Raw genomic sequence first — 21,349 nt, 5'->3', positions numbered from 1 at the left:
TATTACGATGGTGATTCGCGTCTAATTAGCGTTTCCATAACGACGGTGCTATACAATTTAATCGTAAAAAATGCGTTTTGACGACGACGCTTGCGTCGAAAAAAGGATTTTCTCGGTACGAGCCTTGGCGCTTGAGTGCTCAGTTGCGTGGAAGCGCGGAAAGTTGGAGAATCGCGTCTTAATCCATTAACATCTAGAGTTCTAATTTGTAGAGTCTCATGTCTCGTTTCGGAATTTGTTTTCAGTAAGGCGCGGCTCTGCGCGGCTTTGCGCGGCTTTGCGCGGCTCGCGACTACGCGCGACGCAACGATTCTTCCTCGAACTTTCCCCTAATCGCGGTGGTGCAACCTCTCCGAACTGTACATACGTATAACGGCACGTAAAAAGACCGGCTGTTTTTGAGGGTTCTACCATTCACCCACGATTCTTCCGCATCTCCTATCGCGTCTCGTTCTTTCTACCAGAGATCAGCGGTCTTTACGAAACAAACGAGTTCCGAACGTTCCAAAGTTGCACCGGGTGTCTCGTTACGCAACGGCCTTTACCTAAAAGTATAGAAACGCGAGTTGCATTTCTAGCGACACCGCGACACCGCGTAAACGAGAGACGCGGCACACCTTCGACTCGATCTCCGAGGTTCCGTGACACATATTTCACAACGGAATTGAAATTGCGCAAACACTGTCGTCTCTTTTTACGGTGTTATCGGGCAAGATCGTACCAAGATCTAACCCGTTAATCGTGATTTTCCGAACGTAACGACCACGTCGTGCGATGCGCGTTGAGCATTGAAGTCGAAAACCTTTGTCGACTAAACGACGGCTATCGTCGATTCGTTTCTTATGTAACGAAGGATTGCTGCCGGGTTCGCATACTATCTAGAAAAAGGTGAACCAGTTTTTCCCTAGTTTTTCCGTGCCAACGGTGATTCGATCAGCGTGGAAAAAACCGATGGAGTCGCACCACCTTGGTCGTTTTCCTCCTCGCTGTTGCCTTCGCCAAGGAGACTCTTTCGGCAAGACACAGGCTTATACGATTTCCGATCGGCCAGTGTCGATCGCGTGTCGTTTCAGTTGTAATTATACATAGTTACGGTTACAGCGTAACCGCTGGTTTAGTTACAGTGATCGTTTTTCTTTGTCGATGAAGGGAATCGTAGTAGAGGGACAACAACTCGACGAGTACCACTCGCTCTGTGCCGCGTACGCGGATAACAGTCTTGCGTCACGTCGCCGATTCCAGGTAGATCTAATTATCGTTGACAATGGAACGTTGTAATTATCGTAAAATAAGTCTACGATGTAACGCGACGAGCAATGGAACGAGAACACCTTTGCGATTGTCACCTTACCTTGTTCCTCAACCGGCTCGCGCTAGAATAATTGGAACAATGGCAGAAGAGTAGGGAAAGTATCCTTAATCCTATTTTTCCGCAAACCATCGTAATCGCGATTGTAATTATAATCTATAATTAGATCGCTAACGCACCGATAGCGAAGTCTGATCGAAATCTACTCGATGAACCTATTACGGGGGACAGCATTCGATAAATTGTACACACAGATAAGCGTTGTCCACGAGGAGTCGCAAAGGGTGGAATCGTTGGGTCAACGATCGAAAAGTTCGAATGCGATCGTACAGGTCGCACACATCTGTACGATCTAGCACATGGCACGTGTTGGACGTTGCATCGCGTCACGTCGATGATTTCGCCTAACCAGTCGTCTGGCCTAGCATCGCCGGTGGCCAATCTATTCTGTGTCCACTGTCTAATTCAAGAGCACGGTCACCGTGATCGCGTTCATTGTCCAAGTACCTATTGGACGCGTCCGCGTCCGTGTCCGCGTCTGCGTCTATCCCGAGCCCGCGTATCTTGTTTCACGGGATGGGCTCGTTAGTATTCTTTTCTTCGAGTCGTTTAATTCCATTCGAGAAATCTAATCGGCCGTTCTTCCTTGATTAGCGTTCTAGAGGGCCGCTTAAAGGTGAACTTTGCGCACGTGTTCCTTCCTCGAAGACGAGCGAAGGATTCGGTTTCGGCGGACGAGCCACCAGCTAGCTATCCACAACCCACTAATCACCAGTCGCAGAAGCGGAAGCAAAAGCAAAAGCTATCGCGACGATCGAAACACGCCCGTTCGACGACCATTCGAGTTGTCGAAGATATTCGAGGGAATCTGTACATTTTCAGCAGACAAACCCTAAAGTTATGACAACATCCAATGGTGAGTAGTTTCGCGAATCTTTTCAATTTTCCCCTTTTTTTCTTCGCTGTTTTCCATCGAAAGCACGGAACGGGGAACGGGAAACGGGAAACCGGAAACGGGAAACGGTAAACGGAAAACGAGAAACACGGGACGACGCGAAAGTACGCTAACGCGTCTCCACGTGTTTGCAGTTGCATTTGGAGTCGACGCGTCGCGTCGGGTCGCGTCGTAACCAGCGAGCTCGATTATCCATGTACATACGCGTATGTCGGTCGGGGATACGGTGAAGACACTCGTGTATTCAACGAATGGAACAACGTCTATTTACCCGCAGATAAGGAAAATCAGTTTTACACGTTCCACGGTTATCGTGTTCCATCGTTCTTCGATGAACTTCCAACCGACCACGCACTAATTGCTACTTTTTGCGCGGGAGATAGAATCACGCTCGGGTCTATCGATGACCCGATAACAAACCGTCGACGCTATCGCGATCGTGATGAGATTGTTTTCACGCGAATTCTTAGATTTCTTTCGACGATTCGACATTAATAAAATATCGCTTGCACGAGTATCTCCGGTATTGTGATTCGATTCAATCACGGTCGATAACGAGACCGAATGGCACAATTTTTAAAAAACCTGTATGAAGTATGAAATACACACCGGACCTTGATATCGTTGATTGTTTTCCGAATGAAGCGGTAAACGATATCAGATCCGCCAATCAATCTCCATTCTCAAACACTCTTTCTCTCTCTCTCTCTCTCTCTCTCTCTCTCTCTCTCGCTCTCTCGCGTTCTTTCTTTCTCTCTTACACACGCTGTTTGACCATGCAGGGGTAAAAGATGACCAAACGTCGGAAATTCAATGGCAAAGGATTCATACTGGCCAAGACGAGGATATGGTAAGCACTTTTCTTACGGTACCGTGTCTCCTTTTGTCGAAAACGCGTGCACGTAGTCCAACTGATGATTTCAGCGGATTTATGGCTTTGAGAGGAGCAACCTGAAACGTATTTTGACTTGCGTATCTTACGTATTGACCGTCGGTTGGATCAGACTGTTCTTCCACTGGTATCCTCATTTGCATGTCTATGCGACTCACAAGAAGTGCCCCTTGAATCGTGCTACGAAATTGCTCGTAACCGTAAGGAAATTAAGACTTACAGTTCTTATTGCTATTGTTGTTGTTGTTGTTGTTGTTGTTGTTGTTGTTGTTGTTGTTGTCGTCACTGCGATACGAGCAAACGTCTAATAATGATTATCGATGCGATTATCTATTAGGATAATTATCAAGGAAAGTACAAGTCCTACTTTGTGAAGGAAGTAAAAACCGTTTCCGCGAAGAACCTCAGGTTAGTTCCAGCAACTTTTTCTATGATTCCGCAACAACAATCGACCAGGTTTCACCTTTTTGGTTTGTCGTTTCTGTTCGGCAGCTCGCAAGAATTGTCGAGAGTTTTCGGCAACAACGATAAACACCTCGTCGAGAAGATCAAGTGCAAAAAGCTGCAGATTCGTTTGGAGAATGGCACGCAACGCGAGATGTTCGAGTACAGAGCATTCTGGTGTAAGAAGCAGTGTTACGTCTGGGACACGCAGCAAAACACGTTCTCCAGATTGGTCGGTCTGGACAAATACACGTTGTGTTCGGACCTACATTTATGCAGCAATCAAGGTCTTTCGAAGGAAGAACAATGCCTCAGGTAGTACACGCGGACAATTCCGTTATTGGTTGCCGATTGCCATTTGCCGTTGCCACTTCTATGTATACTTGCGTGTACTTAACGAAGCAGGGAAACTATTTACGGTGAATGTTTCAGGCGACTTGTCTACGGAAACAACGAGATCGTTGTGCCTGTGCAAAGCATCGGCGTACTACTGCTACTGGAAGTTTTGAATCCGTTTTATATTTTCCAAGCATTCACGCTTTGCGTATGGCTCGCAGAAGATTACCTGTACTATACCGCGGCAATTATATGCATGTCGTTCTTTGGTATCACGAGTTCCATAATACAGACCCGCAAGGTAGAGAAATGAGATCGTTGCATCCCGTTAACCGTTTTTTTTTTTCGCATCGTTCTTGAAACCGATTCTTCGTTTTAGAATCAAATGAATCTGCGAAGCACGGTCGCGTCAACGGAGACGATTCGCGTACGCAGAGGCCCTTCGCGGTCAGAAACCATACCGTGCAGCGACTTGGTCCCTGGCGATATCATAGAGTTGCCCGCTCGTCGGGCCACCGTGGTATGCGACGCAGTCTTGCTAACCGGCCAATGTATATTAAACGAATCTATGCTGACCGGTGAGGCATCGAGTTTCGCGATATCCTTCTCTTCAAGTTCTACGCTTCGAATCGCCGATTCTAAAGCCAATCTTTACGAATTTCAGGAGAGTCGGTACCAGTCACAAAAACTCCACTGCCATCGGAACACGTTCTTTACGAGCCGAAAGAGTGCTCCCATCACACGATATTCAACGGCACCAGCATCATTCAAACCAGGTACTCCGCCGAACACGTTCACCGACGCGAGTCTCTATAAATTCTACGAACGATTCGACTCCCATCGAACCGTTCCATTCGAACATTTGGTTACTGCCCTGATAGATGTCACGGGAGTGGTCCAGTTCTCGCGCGAGTTATTCGAACGGGTTTCCACACGAACAAGGGAGGTTTGGTAGCGGCTATTTTGTATCCACCACCAGCGGACTTCAAGTTCGATCAAGATTCTTACAAATTTATCGGCATCCTCGCCTTCATTGCCACTTGCGGTTTCATTTACACCATCTTGACCAAGGTGTGCGGCTTTCAATTGTCATTGTTAATCGTTAATCTTTACTCATTAATCATCAACGATCGTTCACCTCCAGGCTTCCAGAGGAATCACGGTCGGTGACATTGCCATAAAGGCGTTGGACATAATAACGATAGTGGTTCCGCCAGCGCTTCCCGCGGCGATGACGGTAGGAAAACTGTATGCCCAGTCGCGGCTGAAAAGAGCACAGATCTATTGCATCAACAACAGGGTTATCAACGTATCCGGCAGTATAAATTGCGTCTGCTTCGACAAGGTAAGGCACGCGTGTTGGATTATGTCCTCTTCGACTCGAGTTCGACCGCGCCGCGTCGGACGATTTGCTAAACGGGGATACGCTTTTCTAGACGGGGACTTTGACGGAGGATGGTTTGGACATGTGGGGAATCGTGCCCTGTACGAACGGTGTTCTCGGCGAATCGGAGAGAAGCGTTCCCAAACTAAAGGATCATCCTCTTTTCGAGGGCATGCTGGTTTGTCACAGTTTGACTCTGATAGACGAGCAACTCGGCGGGGATCCTCTGGACGTCAAGGTATGTATTCCCGGATCGAACCCTAAACATACAACATACAACACCTCTGGCACCGGTCGTTCGAGGAACGCCTTTCTACTTTCTATTTCGTTTATACTCGTAGATGTTCGAGAGTACCGGATGGATACTGGAGGAACCAAACGTCGGTCGCTCGAACAAGTTCGATCCCGATTCCGTAACAACGACGATCGTAAAGTCGGGCAAGAACGAGAGAGATTCGTCAGGACTCGGAATAGTGCAACAGTATCAATTCTCGAGTTCTCTGCAACGAATGTCCGTAATAGCGCGCGAATCGGGTTCCAACACTTACAAAGCTTACACGAAGGGTTCGCCCGAAATGATTCTCAGTCTGAGCAAACCTGATACCGTCCCGAAAGATATCCTGTTTAGCTTAAGACGGTACACGGAACAGGGTTATCGCGTTATAGCTATGGGTCGCACGGAATTCGCCGGAGATAGCGCCAAGGTAAACGACGCGCGTTATTCGTTATTCATTATTATATTATAAAAAATAGAAAATAGAAAATAGTACTAAACGATTCTCCCGTTTCGGGACAGATAACGAAACTGCCCCGCGACGCGATCGAACAAAACCTGGAGTTTCTGGGTTTAGTCATCATGGAGAACAGATTGAAAGCACCAACGAAAGCAGTCATCGAGGAACTGAGGTCAGCCGACATGCACATTCTAATGATCACTGGTAAATGAGGCCGCGGCAATCGTTTATTATCCTATACTATCATAGAATACTATTTCTATACACTTGTGTGTATGTGTATATTATAGTAGAAAGTGAAATGACCGATTTGCCTGTCGCATGCACCGTAATGAAACAAGTTATTCCAGGGGATAATATCCAAACTGCTGTGAGCGTTGCAAAAGAATGTGGCATTTTGTCGCCGCAAGAAACTGTGATAGACGTCACTGTAGTTATGAAAGAAAACAAGATGCAACCAGAGATTTATTTTAATGCTCAGGAATTTCTTCCTAAACTGGTAATTTATATATTATATATATATATAACACGCTATATACACGCTATAGTAACGTTTTCGACAGAAACGAAATAAGCGCGCGCGTTGATTCATTACTGTGGTCTTGTTCGTATTTTTGCAGAATCCTCGCGACAAAAAACTGAGGATAACCGAGTTACGGGATATAGAACAAACCGTAAGCAGCAGTAATTATCGGTTCGCGTTGTCAGGCCAGTCGTGGCAGTTGTTGCGCGAGCATTATCCGGACATTGTGCCGAGAATTTGTATACGCGGTGCGATATTCGCCAGGATGACCAGCGATCAAAAGCAGCAATTAGTATTGGAGCTGATGCAACTCGGTTATTACGTTGGTATGCGTCGAACTGTGGACACGCGGGCACGCGACATGTCTACGCTTCTTAATTATTACTACATAGAACGACCGAGTCGAAACTCGAATCCGATGTTAAAGTTTCGTAAACGTTCCAGCTATGTGCGGGGATGGTGCGAACGACTGTGGTGCTCTACGAGCGGCGCACGCCGGCGTATCCTTGTCCGAGGCAGAATCTAGGTAACTTTTCGAACATTATTCACACGTTACGCGAATGCTCAAGTTATACCGAAATATCGAATACATAGAATATATCAAGCCGAAAAGAAGAGACGTCGGGTTGCTGCACTCTCTCGCATTACGGTCCAATCAAGTTCAACCAATGTCGAACCATTCCAGGGCTACGTGTCGCGCATAACCCTTAAGGTCGAGTTAGGGTCGATGCATACCTCACAGGTCATCAGGCCGGCGGACAAAATATTACAACCCTGGTTTTGTATCTAGCGTTTAGGAGCGGACGGCTTTTCCGCTAGATATAAAACCAGGGTTCTAATATTTTGTCCGCCGGCTTGGGCTGTGAGGTATGCAACGACCCTAACTCGTGCCGGTGATGGTTCGTTCCGTTGACGGTACGTGCCGCCGATCCGTGCAGGTCCGTGCAGGTCCGTGCAATACAAGTGTGAACGGTTCCATTTAAAACGCATGTTTCAATGTTTTGTCGTGCCGGTGTCGGTTCTTCCCGTCCGTACCGTTCCGTGCCGCTTTGTGCTGCATAGTGTAAATTGACATTTTGCACTCTACAACCACAAGTTCATTTTCCTTTCGGACGACGGACGAGACAGATGACCCGCGCGTACACGTGTGCAGGCCAATCAAGCGCGCATGTCACCGCGTTACCAGCTACGCTCTCGCCTAATTTGTTTACCGCTAATTTCGATCGTATCCGGTACCGTGTCAAGCTGGCAGACATTTGGATCGCGTTTCATAAATTCGTAATTATTCGAATATTCGACGTACACAACGGCAGAATCGTTGCCGAGTCTGATCGCTTTCTATTTCGTTCCAATTATTAAATGACCCTGATCGTTGAGAGAAACAGGTAAGACCTGTGTCCATTTGAGAGTAAAACTGTCACGAGTGTATACGCTATTGGGAGTGCTATCGGAGAGTTGCACGACAAATAAATTGAGAGTACTCTCGAGATCAACTATCGACAGAAACTCTCAAATGGACACGGGCCTCTGCGTTTCAACATCGACGCGAACGTAATCTTCGACCGATATTTATTTTTTCTTTTGTTTTGTTCTTTTTTTTTGTGTGTGTGTAGCGTTGCTAGTCCATTCACGTCGAAGGTACCCGACATTACTTGCGTTCCAAAGGTAATCAGGGAAGGTCGTGCCGCTTTGGTGACATCGTTCGGGATCTTCAAGTTCATGGTGATCTATTCTCTGACGGAGTTTCTGTCCGTGATAATCCTCTACTCCATCGACTCGAATCTAACGGATCTAGAGTTCTTGTTCATCGACATTTGTTTGGTCGTTAATTTCGCCTCGTTCTTCGGGAAGACGCGGGCGTACGAGAAAAAACTGGTGAAGAAACCTCCGATGACTAGTCTTTTAAGTTTCACGACGATCTTTTCTCTGATTGTACATATGTTGATTATGATCGTTTTTCAAACGTCAGCTTATCACGCGGTGCGTACATTTTCTTGGTTCACTCCGTTCGTGTATACAGGCAAATCGTACGCATGCTACGAGAACTATTCCGTCTTTTGCGTCTCCATGTTCCAATACATAACTATGGCAGTGATATTTTCTCGCGGGAAGCCATATCGGAAAGCTATTTATACAAATATTACCTTCATAATTTCTCTTATTCTACTGACCACGGTCTGTACATACATCACCGTCTATCCAGCCGAATGGATAGTAAATTTGCTCGAGTTACGCGTACCTCCGGCCTACAACTGGAAAATCATTCTTTTAGCTCTTGCTTTAGTCAACTTTGTAATTTGCATTTTCGTCGAAACGTTCTTGATGGAGTACATGATAGAGATGAAGTTAAAGTCAAAGTTCTACAGGCCTGAGAAATCGAAGAAAGAGTACTTGAGGGTAGATCACGAATTAAAACGTGACTCGAATTGGCCTAAACTCGACAGAGATCTGCCCGTTTTACCGTTAACGCCAAGCGTAGAAAATATTATCAACGTGCCGTACATGCAGGGGCAGCGTTACACGATCGTCAACGAAAACGTTAACGAAAAGATTTTAAATGTCTCCGGCAAAGAACGGTATAGCGACACAGAGTCGAACAACGACGGAAAAGGTTTACACGGGTTCGATAATTGCGCGTTCGTTAACGACGAATCGCCGCGGAACGCAAACATGGTAACCAGATTTTGAGTCGGTACGGTATGCGTGCTCCGAGTCAGGACTTTTATCGATTAAGTATCGACGTCGGGCAGCGGAACGAGATTACACCAGTATTTCCACACAAGTATTATTGAAATAATTCTGAAACGGCAACAACTATTTTTATTACGAAATAATGGTACAAAACGAACGTTTCTCATTACTGTGCGTCTGCTTTCGACGAGCATACGCAACATACTTTGTTCGTTACAACTGAAACGTAGTGATTTGACTATCTTGACGATTGCATTCTGCTAAAAGGTTCTTTGAAATTTTCCTAATGCAAGAATGTATTAGTCTATCGGTGACGCGACATTTTGTTTCTTCCGAGTATTTCAACTATCAAACGTATATGAAAATACTGCGTATTTTCACGTACATAAATATTTATTACGGGAAATATGTTCCCTGTTTAATAATAAATTTGAGCATCCAAGAAATAAAACAAATTACAGACCATGAGTCGAGATTGTTTTTCATCTTCCGAGCCAATAATTTCAATCTTCTTTGCGTTTTCTGTAATATAAACAATAAACACGTTAATTTACGCAGAACTGTATTCGCAGTAATTATCGATAAAACATATATATTTGAAATTATATTCACCTATAATGTCATTTTGATTGGCCACGAGTTCTTTTTGAATCCAATGTCTGTAGCGAAGCACGACTTTATTTATTATTCGTATCGTGCTTTCATGTATCCTAGGCTTTAAAAGAAGGCTAGGTAGAGTTGAAATGATTTCCTTGAATACGCGTTCCCTGCGATGCATTATTAGAGTTTAGAAGAGTGGTCAAAGAACCACGCAGTACAAATACAAGCAATTACCTGTGCAGTTCGTGTAAAGTATGATCTAACATGATATCGCTAATGGCAGAGAACAATTGTAATTGTATTTCTTTTTTAGATTGACTGCAACATGTGTTTACAACTGTTTGTAGAGTTTCGCTAAGATCAAGATTATTTTCGTACCAAATTTTACTCGCTTTTAAAAACAACGTTCTCAGCAACTTTATCAACTGAGGTAAAACAATATTATGCGTACTTGACCAGTTTTCGAGTTTCTCTGTACGGAAGGATAGAAATAGTATGAAACGGAAACAACCATCTACACATAAATTAAATTACGATCATGACCTCACCGTTTAAGTATTTAAGGACAGATGTAGAATAAGTTTTGCTTAATTTAGGTAGAATCTTATCGTCACAGTGTATAGCTGTAAACCATATGTAAATCTGACAAAGTCCTAAATTATGTGCCAAACAAGCGTCGTACGATTCATCGACAGAGAAGTCTTCTTGACGTTTTCTGTTCCTCACAGAAGCAAGAAAAATACCGGATGTACCTGATTTGTTGTAAGGAAATTTTGAGAGAAAAGTTTTTACATAAACTTCTTCGAAATTACTTTTGAACCAATATTTCATGTTCACGTCACATTCGATATTCAATATGTCTATACACTCGATTATCAATTGCATAATTTCTACAGCGCTTTTCAATAATTCTAATGCCTCTGCAGTTATCAGATACGACGAACTGTCCATGTTTTTCTCGTCTGGACACACTTCGATCCAGCTATCATATATAAGCGGCATTAAAGCTTCAACGTACTTCATAAGTTCCTCTGCATCCAAAGCTTTTTCAACAGAGCTTTCTTTTAAATTGTCTCTTTGTTCGAAATCAATTTCACAATTCTCGAAATACGTATTTACATAAACGGGAAGGTATCTAGTATGCTTATTTACATGCACAATTCTCGCAGACGCGTTTGAGCTAATGGTTTGTTGCGATTTATAAAAACTAACAATGGAACTGAACATTGTAGCCAATCTTTCCAACACCTTTATCCTCCACTTTACATTAGTGTTTTTTGTGTTCAACGTTGTTATCAACTGCCTCCCAGGCTTCATTTCGGTGTGTAATCTACAGATCATATCCAAAAAATTTGGTAGGACTTTTTTACTATTTTTTGCCAAGACGATACTGCAGTTTTGCACAAGTATGTCTAAAAGAAGCAAAGCATCTTCCTTAATACGAGGATCTATATGTGTCATGGCACATCTCAAATATGAAATCAGAACATCGCAATGAGGATTCAGTTGATTGTTGGACACTGGACCGAGAATTAAACTTAAAACTTTGAAGGAATCGTGCCTTATGCTTCTTTCTTTGTCGAGAGACAATGCGCAAATGCCTTGCAACAGAGACCCAAATTGTAAATTTAACAAGTCCAAAGAATGTTTGGATAAAATTTCTTTCAGTTCCCTTATAGCTTCCTGTCGAACCGTCGAATTATGGTGTTGAAGGCGCGACAGCAAATCCTAAAAGTTACAGTAACATTCTCTTGAAGAGATCTGTTCGTTTAAAACACATAATATTCCATATGATATTACCTTAACATTAAGCTTTCTTTTGCTAAGAATTTCTGTGTCATCGCGTTGCTTTAACTGTTCGCGTATTACAATCTTCTTAACTTTGAACGTTGCATCCGTAACGTTTAATCCCTTCGGTAACTGCTTTGTTTTCTTCGCTTTCAATTTCACTTTTGCCTTTTCAGACTTTAAGTGTTTCAAATGCTTATGGCCCTTACCCATGGTTTACATCAAAACAAATTCCTACAAAATATTTCTCTTTAGGTTAATCTATTTAATACATGTATACTTACTTAAATACAAATCATATGAGTTTTTCTTATAATTTCAGAAGTATTATAGAAAAATCTACTTGCGAATATAAAATTTAGTAAAAAGTACCCAACAGTACACCTAAAATATGTGTCGTTTATGTTATAATAATGAAATACACACTGTAAATATATACATACAATGTATGGCGACAGTCTTCGTTATCATAGAAGTCAGGTTATGTACCCACGCGGTGTACATGTAGATGGTCAGATGTCATGTGTGGAAAAGCAGAAAGCAGCAGAAAGTCTCTAACCTCTAACAGTCTCTAATGAGCTGTCATAAGTCATAATAAGCGTGAGTCTGCTCAACAGTAACATACCTATGTAAGTAGGTAATAATGGATAATTTCTTATATTTGAAAAGAGGGGAACACACGTAATTTGCAAACGCGTAGGACGATGTTTATTTGTATAAATAAATTAAAGGTACCTTGTTCGGTGTTTTTGTCAAATCATTCTACAATACAAGGTTAGATTAATATTTTAAACGTGTTTGCGTTGTTTTGGTATTACAAATCGTCGATGCAATTACATATGTATTTATATGTGGCATGAAAGTGATACATTTTTTACCAGTAGCCGCTAAAAATATCAAATGATTCGAACTTCTCCTATTGCATAGAAATTACAAATTCAGCATTAATGTTTTTTCAGCAAATCTTTCCAACTAGATATTCCACTGCAAAATCATTTTATATATTTCTTTGAAGGAAGAAGTATACTGTATAATAATAATAATAATAATAATATATAACTATATAATAGTTAATCGTTTTGATATATGATAAATTCCAAGAAAGCTTATGTAATGATACCATGATAAGATGTAAGATAAGGTTTTTGTGTGACTCAAATGTTTAATTATAATTGCAATAACATGCACAAATTTTTAGGATAAGTAAATAATAGGTTCCACATATCTTTTCAGACATTGTCCTTCATTAATAATTGACTTGAAGTTTGACACAATATAAGAATGCTATTAGAGTGAAAAAGACAAGGAAGATAACACATTAATAGTTGCACATTCTAATTGAAGAACAATAAACAGACAATTCAAAATGAATACCACATTGACTTATTGTCCTCCAAACATAACGTTTACCGAAATCTGGGTAGATCATGGAATGTCAAAATGTTTTATGGATACTGTTAATACTATCGTGATTTCATTGTATCTGTTAATTTTTGGTACAATACAACTTTGGATGTACCGTAAATATGGAACAGAAACTCCTGCATCCTTGTTACCCAAAAATAAACTATACACTCTACAGAAAGTTCTTTTATATTTTGTTCCAATACTTAGCGTACTGAGAATAATCTTCCAAGGTACAATTTTAGATGATAAAAAGGTTTATGGTTATATGGTAAGTAAACTATACATGAGCGCGTATACGTATAGGTGTTACTCAATTGTTAAATGTTCCATTATCCTAATGCTTTTAGATTCTCACAACAGTTTTAACTGTAATCGTGTATCCATACTCTGTCTATATATTAAAGATAGAGAGGCACAAATTGCTACCTAGCGTGCCACCACAAGGTCATGGTATCGTTTTATTGGGCTTTTGGACCTTGGCATTTGTTGTTGAAAACCTCGTTTTTGTTAACATTGAGAAACTCGACTGGTGGTTTCATTTAAACACGTAAGTTTCACAGAACGATGTTGAAACAGGAGTACTCTGTGTACTCAAGCATTACACATACTAGTATATTTTCTATGTATACACGCATGCTATTTACAGATTGACCGACCAAATCGAGATGGCACTGTTTGTTCTGCGTTATGTCAGCAGTCTGATTATCTTTGCCTTAGGACTCAAAGCCCCAGGGCTAACCGGTAATTCAGATCCAGAGTATCGTACTATCGGACCAGATGGTCCAACTACACGGCCAGGATATTATCAAGGTGTAAGTCACAGTAATATAATCTTGTATAAATAACAAAAATGTTGTAGCCTTAATATTAGTACTAAACATAATTGAATATATTTAACAATACAATGATTTTTCAGAGACCCGACGATAACGTTTCAGCGTGGAAAAATGCCTGGTATAAAGTCAAAGTTTTAGCGCCATTTTTATGGCCTAAGAAGAGCTTCACGCTTCAACTGAGGGTTATTTTTTGTTTTGCGTTACTAATATCTGGACGTTTAATAAATCTATATGTTCCAATTTATAATAAGAAAATCGTGGACAGCGTTACTGACAATTCTGAAGCATTCAGGTGCATAACATCTTTCAATAGATCCTTCAAATGTACATGGAAATTGCATCCATAAAATATTTAATCTTTGTAATAGGTGGGACCTCGTATTAATATATGTGGCATTCAAATTCTTACAAGGAGGAGGTACAGGTGGCATGGGAGTACTGAATAATGCCCGATCATTCTTATGGATTCGAATACAACAGTATACTACCAGAGAAATTGAAGTAGAGTTGTTCAGGTAATCATTCGCGGAACATCCTTTTCTCAAATCTGCTCGATTGAAGTCACATTCGTATTGTATTCTTATAGAAAGTACATTTTTATAGACATTTACATAGTTTGAGTTTACGCTGGCATCTTGGAAGAAAAACGGGGGAAGTATTAAAAGCTATGGATCGTGGTACCGATTCTATAAACAATCTTTTGAATTACGTTCTCTTTTCCATTGTGCCGACAATCGTCGACATTATCGTAGCCGTTGTATTTTTCATAAGCGCGTTTAACAAATGGTTCGGATTAATCGTATTCGTAACTATGAGTCTCTATATAGGTAAGCACGTCATTATATGTATTATATTGTACAAGTATAGTAGAAACAGAAACGTATCCATGATTTCAATGAACACTTTAGACTTGAATGATATTCGTATACATATATATATACATACAATATATGTTTGTTAGCCGCAACAATCATGGTTACCGAGTGGCGTACAAAGTTCCAAAGGCGAATGAACTTGGCAGACAACGCTCAGAGAGCGCAAAGCGTTGACAGTCTACTGAATTTCGAGACGGTCAAGTATTATGGAGCAGAAACGTACGAAGTGGATAGCTTTAGGAAAACGATAATAACGTTTCAGGCAGAAGAATGGAAGTCGTTGATTACGCTAAATATTTTAAATACATTGCAAAATGTAGTTGTTTGCAGCGGTCTGCTAGCTGGATCTCTACTTTGTTTACACATGGTCAGAACGCGCAAAATGCTTTTCGTACTTTTCATTTCAATTTGAACAAAATAAATTACACGCAAATGACAAATCGATTGTTTTCAGATTGTAACCAAACAAGGTTTAACAGTTGGTGATTACGTCTTGTTTGCAAGTTACATCATTCAACTTTACATGCCATTAAATTGGTTTGGGACATATTACCGGTAAACAACGATTCGATCTCTCTCGTCGAGTTCTCTTGATAACCGTGCTGTTCGCTTGAAAGTTATTTACCTTTTACAGTGCGATACAAAAGAATTTCATTGACATGGAGAATATGTTTGACCTTCTACGAGAAGAGCAGGAAGTAATCGATGCGCCAGGCGCAGGATCGTTAATAGTGGAGAATGGTCAAGTGGAATTTTCGAACGTGACATTTGGTTACAGTCCTGAAAAAATGATTTTAAAGAATGTTAGCTTCGTCGTTCCACCAGGGAAAAGCGTTGCTCTGGTTGGACCGTCCGGAGCTGGAAAATCGACTATAGTACGATTGCTGTTCAGATTCTACGATGTAGATCAAGGAGCGATTCTGATCGACGGTCAGAATATAAAAACAGTTAAGCAGGATTCATTGAGACGCGCGATAGGTGTTGTGCCTCAAGACACAGTATTATTCAACAACACTATAAAATATAATATTCGATACGGTCGTATCGAGGCTGTAGATGCGGATGTAATCGCGGCAGCTCAAAATGCAGATATTCACGAACGGATTCTCACGTTTCCAAATGGTTACGAGACGCAGGTACGTTTCGTACATTTCGTTGAGCGCGTCGCCATTTGATTTAGACATTATTTACAACTGTTTAACGACATTGTTTAATTCGGAATGTTTAGGTAGGCGAAAGGGGTCTTCGGTTGAGTGGCGGAGAAAAACAACGCATCGCTATCGCGCGAACAATATTAAAAGAACCTGTAGTTGTACTCTTAGATGAAGCAACGAGCGCGCTCGACACCCATACGGAGCGTAACATTCAAGCTGCGTTAAGTAGAGTGTGCGCCAATCGAACAACCGTCATCATAGCGCACAGATTGTCCACGATTATACATGTTGACGAAATCCTTGTCTTGAAGGACGGAGAAATCGTAGAAAGAGGCAAACATGAGGAGCTTATTTCTTATAACGGGATGTATCATTCTATGTGGCACGCGCAGTTACAAAACGATCAAGACGTTGCCAATGTGCCGAATGGCGGCGACGTTCAACCGGAGGCCGATGTGTCAACATCTCAGACAGTTTGATGGAAATAAAGAACAGGAAACAGAAATTTCATTCGTTAACATATTCTTCTTTAATAAGAGAAAGCGTGTATACTTACGTGTTTCTGGAAAACAAGAATTTACCCTTGTTGCGTTGTGAATTACTTATTCACGAAAAAGAAATTATGAATTTTTAGAACGGAGTAATACTGTTCTGTTTAGTTTATATTTTCTTCACTTGTACCTATAAGAATAAAAATGTGATAGTAATCGGTCTTACGATCCTAATTAAAGACTAGTATGTTTTGCATTAATATTTTTCAGAATAACCGAAATATTTCATAATAAAAGTTTTACTTTTCTATGAAATAGATTTAGTAATAAAAACATGTACACATTGTATTTGCAAAACCTTTACTTTTCTACAATGTATACTGTTAGCTTCAAATGAAAAATTTTACAATACATTTTATGAAAGTTGTACACAATGTTTGTTGGTTCATGGAGTGAATTCCTAAGGTTCTGGTTCTTCTGTTACTTCAACAGTTCTACTTGCATATGCCCCATCGGGTACCCAACCTGATTCGTCGATAGGATCTGTTACAGTCTCCTCTTGTGCTCCCCAGTAATAGTAGCTTGCAAAACACATCCATACAATAAAGTACAATGTCTAGTATAACAAATAAGATAACGTGTTATACGTGTAAATTTTTCAGGATAACATGAAAACAACAATTTTTTCCAATAAGAATAAATGTATTACTTTGAAAACATCTTCTTTACCCATAATCACAAGTAATGGCTGACCGTGTCAACTTGAATTTAATAAAAATGTTATCGGGATCTTACAGTATTATTATTATGTAATTTACTCGTGCATAATTTAAAGTAATCTTGCAGCGTAAATCTAAATCGTGGTTCCCTAATTATACATTTTCTTTTTTTACATCAAGAATTCAACTTAATTAATTTGAGTAACATCTTCGACAAGATTGTTTTGCAAACAGCTGATAGCCGAATATGTATCTAACTTCATGGTGATGTTTATATATATATATATATATATACATACATACATACACACACAAAAAGTATGTGTGTATGTATGTGTCCGTGACGTGTATAGAAGTGATAGAAATGTTTGCATGCCGATAGAGAGAAAAACGCGTCTGTGTTATTATTAATTTATTTCTTTTTATTATGCGTGGCTGAAAATGAATAGTATTGGTTTAAGTTTAATTTTAAAAATGGGCTGTATATGCTCCAAAGAAACTGTCACAGTAAATTCAAGAAATTATACGGTTCGTGAACATCTTGGAGAAGGGCAAGTTTGACATGAAATGTACATTTTCGTCGATTACCATAATAGTATCGTTCAAATTGATTTTGAAAATTATTCTTTAATTGGATTATATATTTCGTAATACGTCTTTTCAGTTATTAGCGAGATGAGTTTTAATACGATCCCAATTAACCTAATCCGTTCCTTTTGTATGGTAATGTTGACGAATTATACATACAATTAGATCCCGAGATTAATTAAATTTCAATCTACTTGTAGTGGATTCAGTACCGTACTTTTAGCCGAAGATACAGAGACGCATAAAAAGTATGCTATTAAGAAGATCATCTGTCATGGTCTGGAAGATCAGAGACTCGCAGCAAAAGAAATAGAATACCATAATCTTGTGAAACACCCGAATGTAATAGAGTGTATAGATTCTACTTACAAAGGAACTGCGGATCCAGTTATTAATGCTACCAGTGAAGTATTAATTGTTTTACCCTATTATCATGTATGTTTCATACTTTACAAAACACTGATACGAATATAAAGAATAGTTGAAGTCCTTGGCAGATCCACTTTACTTTTTTTTGTTTTTATTTTTTTTTCATTTTTATTCAGAGGGGTACACTTGGTAACGAGTTGGAAAGACGAATGAAAAATAAAGATTACATGAGTTCGCTGGACATTTTAAATATTTTTTTACAAATATGTGAAGGTGTGAAAGCATTTCACGAAGCAAAACCAGATCCTCTTGCTCACAGGGATCTAAAGACTACGAATATAGTTCTGGGCGATGGAAGTACACCGATTATAATGGATTTAGGTAAAATATTGTAATTGTGGTAAATCATTTTGTTATGTTAGGCATTGTTATATTAATATCACTTGTTTCAGGTTCTGTAGCACCTGCCAGAGTAAAAGTTTGTGGATCACAAGCAGCGCAAACATTGCAAGATGTAGCAGCCGAAAGATGTTCGATGCCTTATAGAGCACCAGAATTATTTAATGTGGAGAGTTATTGTATGGTAGACGAACGAACAGATATTTGGGTACTTTTTATCGATAGAGTTTGTGAGATTTAAGATTTCATTTCTTTTTTTATTCTTGTTACTAAAATCTGTGAAATACTTCTCCAGTCTCTAGGCTGTATACTTTACGCGCTTTGCTACTTCAAATCGCCCTTTGACGCTGTTTACGAAAGGGGAGACAGCGTGGCATTAGCAGTCATGAGCGCGAATATTACATTCCCGGAAGATGCACCCTATAACGAGGTTGTCAAGCAATACATATTCTTTTCTGCTCGTGTAACAAAGACTTGTCTGTCTAATATAATGTTTGAAATGAAAATTTTGCAGGACATGCAAAATCTGATTTTATCGATGTTGAAGGTGAACCCAATGGAACGTCCTTACATATACAGCGTTATAGAAAGTATCCATGATCTTATCGCTAAATTGGAGAATAGAGCATAACTGTATCAGGAATAATAATATAACTGTTTATTGTTCCAAAAATTAGGTATAGACAATTTTTTATACTTCTTTCAAATGTCCATTACAGTGAAAGCGCAAGTGGCATAATATTACAATGCAATAATATATGTTGGTAGATTTTTTACCAAACACTAAAAATAATTCCATTATTTCAAAATATCGTTTGAAACGGATAGGAAAAGTGTTTGCAATAATAAACTCTCATATACAGTCGGTGTACAAAGTATGGTCGGTGTCAGTGTATTCGTACACCCTTTAAAAACAAATAACTTTTTTAAAATTGGACTAAACGGCTTGAATTTTTTGGAGATGTTAGAAGAATTAATTTACTGAGTAATACGTATATAATTTCTTTTAAAATTGCTATTGGTCGTAATTGCGAAGAAAAAAGTAAAGGTCACGATTTTTAAGTTTTTTATCTGTATCTGTAATGAAAATATAAAAGGTGCCTTTTGTAGATCTAAGTAAGTTATATACATGCACAAAGTTTCGCTGAAATCGATGAAAGTTGCTATGAAATATAATTGATTGAAAATAACAAAAATTGTAAAAAACTGTGATTTAAATGAATCGCAAACACTAAATTCAAAGATTTTATACAACTTAAAATGCCTATAGTTTTTTTATGCGTCAATTGAAATGAAACTTTGCACATGTACATAGCTCACTTAGATGAAGCATCTTACAAAAAACATCTTTTAAACAACATCTTTTAAAGTTTCATTACAGACACAGATAAAAAACTTAAAAATCGTGACAAATAGGCACAATCGCACAATCGTCTACTTTTTTCTTTGCACTTACGACCAATAGCAAATTTTGGAAAAAATTATTTATGCATTACTTAGTAAAGTAATCCTTCTAACAACTCTAAAAAATTCAAGCCGTTTGATCCAATTTTAAAAAAGTTATTTGTTTTTAAAGGGTGTATGAACACTTTGTACAGGGTGTAAAGAAATGTTTGGTCTTGGCTGCCATAGGCGTATTGGCATCTACGGATCGATGAGGATCCGTAAAAACGAGTTGCCGCAAAATTGTCCTTGACCTTGAATGTCAAGGACAAATTTCTCTTTATTGCATTGTATTCTACGCGTCATGTCAATAAAAAAAAATTTGTTTGTGAAATTCAAGGTCAAGGACAATTTTGCGGCAATTATTTTTTACGGATTTTTATCGATCCGAAGATGTAGAATACGCCTATGGCAGCTAAGACCAAAAATTTCTCTACACCCTGTACACCGACTGTATGTATTTTCCATGGACGTTTGATACTTCTGGCATGATAATGAATTTCATATGCAACACTCTTTTACCGATATTGTTGGAAGTGTAGATATTGTAAAGTATTTTAAACGTGTAATTCGCAATATAAAAAAGTATTGAATAAAATATGTTTTACTTTATGTCTGCCTTTTGCATTAAAAATTGATAAAAAAACGTATTATGACCAGTTTTTCAAATTAGGTAGCAATATGTTAAAATCTGCAACTGTATAATAGGATGGATACTTTTTTTGTACTTATTGTTATTAACGGTTATTGTTATTAACGATATCTCGTAAATTATATTATCCATCTGAATATATATATACATTTTTTTTATATAATCTGAAATTATATTATCTATAGAGTTTTCATGACATCGAATGTATATATTATTTAATCGAAAATTCACGTGTACATATGTAGGTAACGGTTCAAAGAATCATACGATGTGACGTATAGCAGCTACGTCACATTGTAGTACACGTGATGGTTCGATAATGTCCGAACTCTGAACACAATTCGCAAACTAAATACATACCTACTGCTATACTCAACTGTTTTATGATAATCTCTCATAATTGCGTCGCTTTATAACAATTTTGTTTTGTCACTTAAATTATAGTTAACGCGAGGTTACCACAGGTAAAATGATTGCAGTGTTGAAAATGCATCGATAAGCCGCACTTCACTCCGGTAAATGTCTTTCAAACTAAGAATGTAAAGTAGTTTTTTCTGAGTCTGTGCTCTAAGTTAGCCGCAATCCACTTCTTTCCTGTTCGGACGTACACTCAAGATACATACATATATAAGCATCTCATGAAATATTGCATTTTCGTATCAACGCAACGTACACAACATACGAATCGTAAGTCATTTTCTTTAACATTTACATGTTGCTTATCAACACGAGCAACAAGCTAACCTTATAGGTTTCATGA

General features: G+C 39.4%; 4 protein-coding genes across 5 annotated transcripts; 3 read left to right on the top strand and 1 right to left on the bottom strand.

The window, feature by feature from the left end:
• The first annotated feature begins 1,963 nt into the window (after positions 1-1,963).
• Positions 1,964-13,028, top strand: LOC143365719 (polyamine-transporting ATPase 13A3). 2 transcript variants are annotated; one of them, XM_076806160.1, is made up of 17 exons: positions 1,964-2,225; positions 3,047-3,114; positions 3,189-3,356; positions 3,494-3,564; positions 3,649-3,915; positions 4,033-4,237; positions 4,316-4,514; positions 4,601-4,712; positions 4,818-5,007; positions 5,081-5,281; positions 5,373-5,558; positions 5,662-6,024; positions 6,117-6,258; positions 6,405-6,553; positions 6,675-6,903; positions 7,022-7,103; positions 12,890-13,028. In XM_076806160.1, the coding sequence occupies exons 1-17, from the start codon at positions 2,210-2,212 to the stop codon at positions 12,933-12,935; spliced, it is 2,694 nt and encodes an 897-aa protein (XP_076662275.1). In that variant the 5' UTR covers positions 1,964-2,209; the 3' UTR covers positions 12,936-13,028. The 2 variants fall into 2 exon arrangements, with proteins under 2 accessions (XP_076662275.1, XP_076662266.1); XM_076806151.1 differs by lacking the exon at positions 12,890-13,028 and adding an exon at positions 8,191-9,736.
• LOC143365738 (testis-expressed protein 10) lies at positions 9,375-11,890 on the bottom strand. Its single transcript, XM_076806185.1, has 5 exons — positions 11,669-11,890; positions 10,417-11,596; positions 10,103-10,340; positions 9,881-10,035; positions 9,375-9,790 (listed from the first exon to the last, which is right to left on the bottom strand). The coding sequence occupies exons 1-5, from the start codon at positions 11,867-11,869 to the stop codon at positions 9,687-9,689; spliced, it is 1,878 nt and encodes a 625-aa protein (XP_076662300.1). The 5' UTR covers positions 11,870-11,890; the 3' UTR covers positions 9,375-9,686.
• Positions 13,023-16,635, top strand: Hmt-1 (ABC transporter ATP-binding protein/permease Hmt-1). Its single transcript, XM_076806170.1, has 10 exons — positions 13,023-13,331; positions 13,411-13,610; positions 13,710-13,875; positions 13,980-14,191; positions 14,268-14,414; positions 14,503-14,726; positions 14,861-15,141; positions 15,229-15,329; positions 15,409-15,910; positions 16,003-16,635. The coding sequence occupies exons 1-10, from the start codon at positions 13,023-13,025 to the stop codon at positions 16,405-16,407; spliced, it is 2,547 nt and encodes an 848-aa protein (XP_076662285.1). The 3' UTR covers positions 16,408-16,635.
• An 829-nt stretch (positions 16,636-17,464) lies between these two features.
• Positions 17,465-20,549, top strand: LOC143365714 (serine/threonine-protein kinase 16). The gene is made up of 6 exons (XM_076806138.1): positions 17,465-17,689; positions 17,927-18,161; positions 18,272-18,476; positions 18,548-18,702; positions 18,790-18,924; positions 19,009-20,549. The coding sequence occupies exons 1-6, from the start codon at positions 17,580-17,582 to the stop codon at positions 19,123-19,125; spliced, it is 957 nt and encodes a 318-aa protein (XP_076662253.1). The 5' UTR covers positions 17,465-17,579; the 3' UTR covers positions 19,126-20,549.
• The last annotated feature ends 800 nt before the right edge of the window (positions 20,550-21,349 follow it).

This window comes from Halictus rubicundus, chromosome 1 (genome assembly GCF_050948215.1).
Source record: "Halictus rubicundus isolate RS-2024b chromosome 1, iyHalRubi1_principal, whole genome shotgun sequence".
NCBI classification, from domain to species: Eukaryota; Metazoa; Arthropoda; class Insecta; order Hymenoptera; family Halictidae; genus Halictus; species Halictus rubicundus.
Note: the sequence above shows the minus strand (reverse complement) of the source record. Positions and strands in the feature narration are given on the sequence as shown.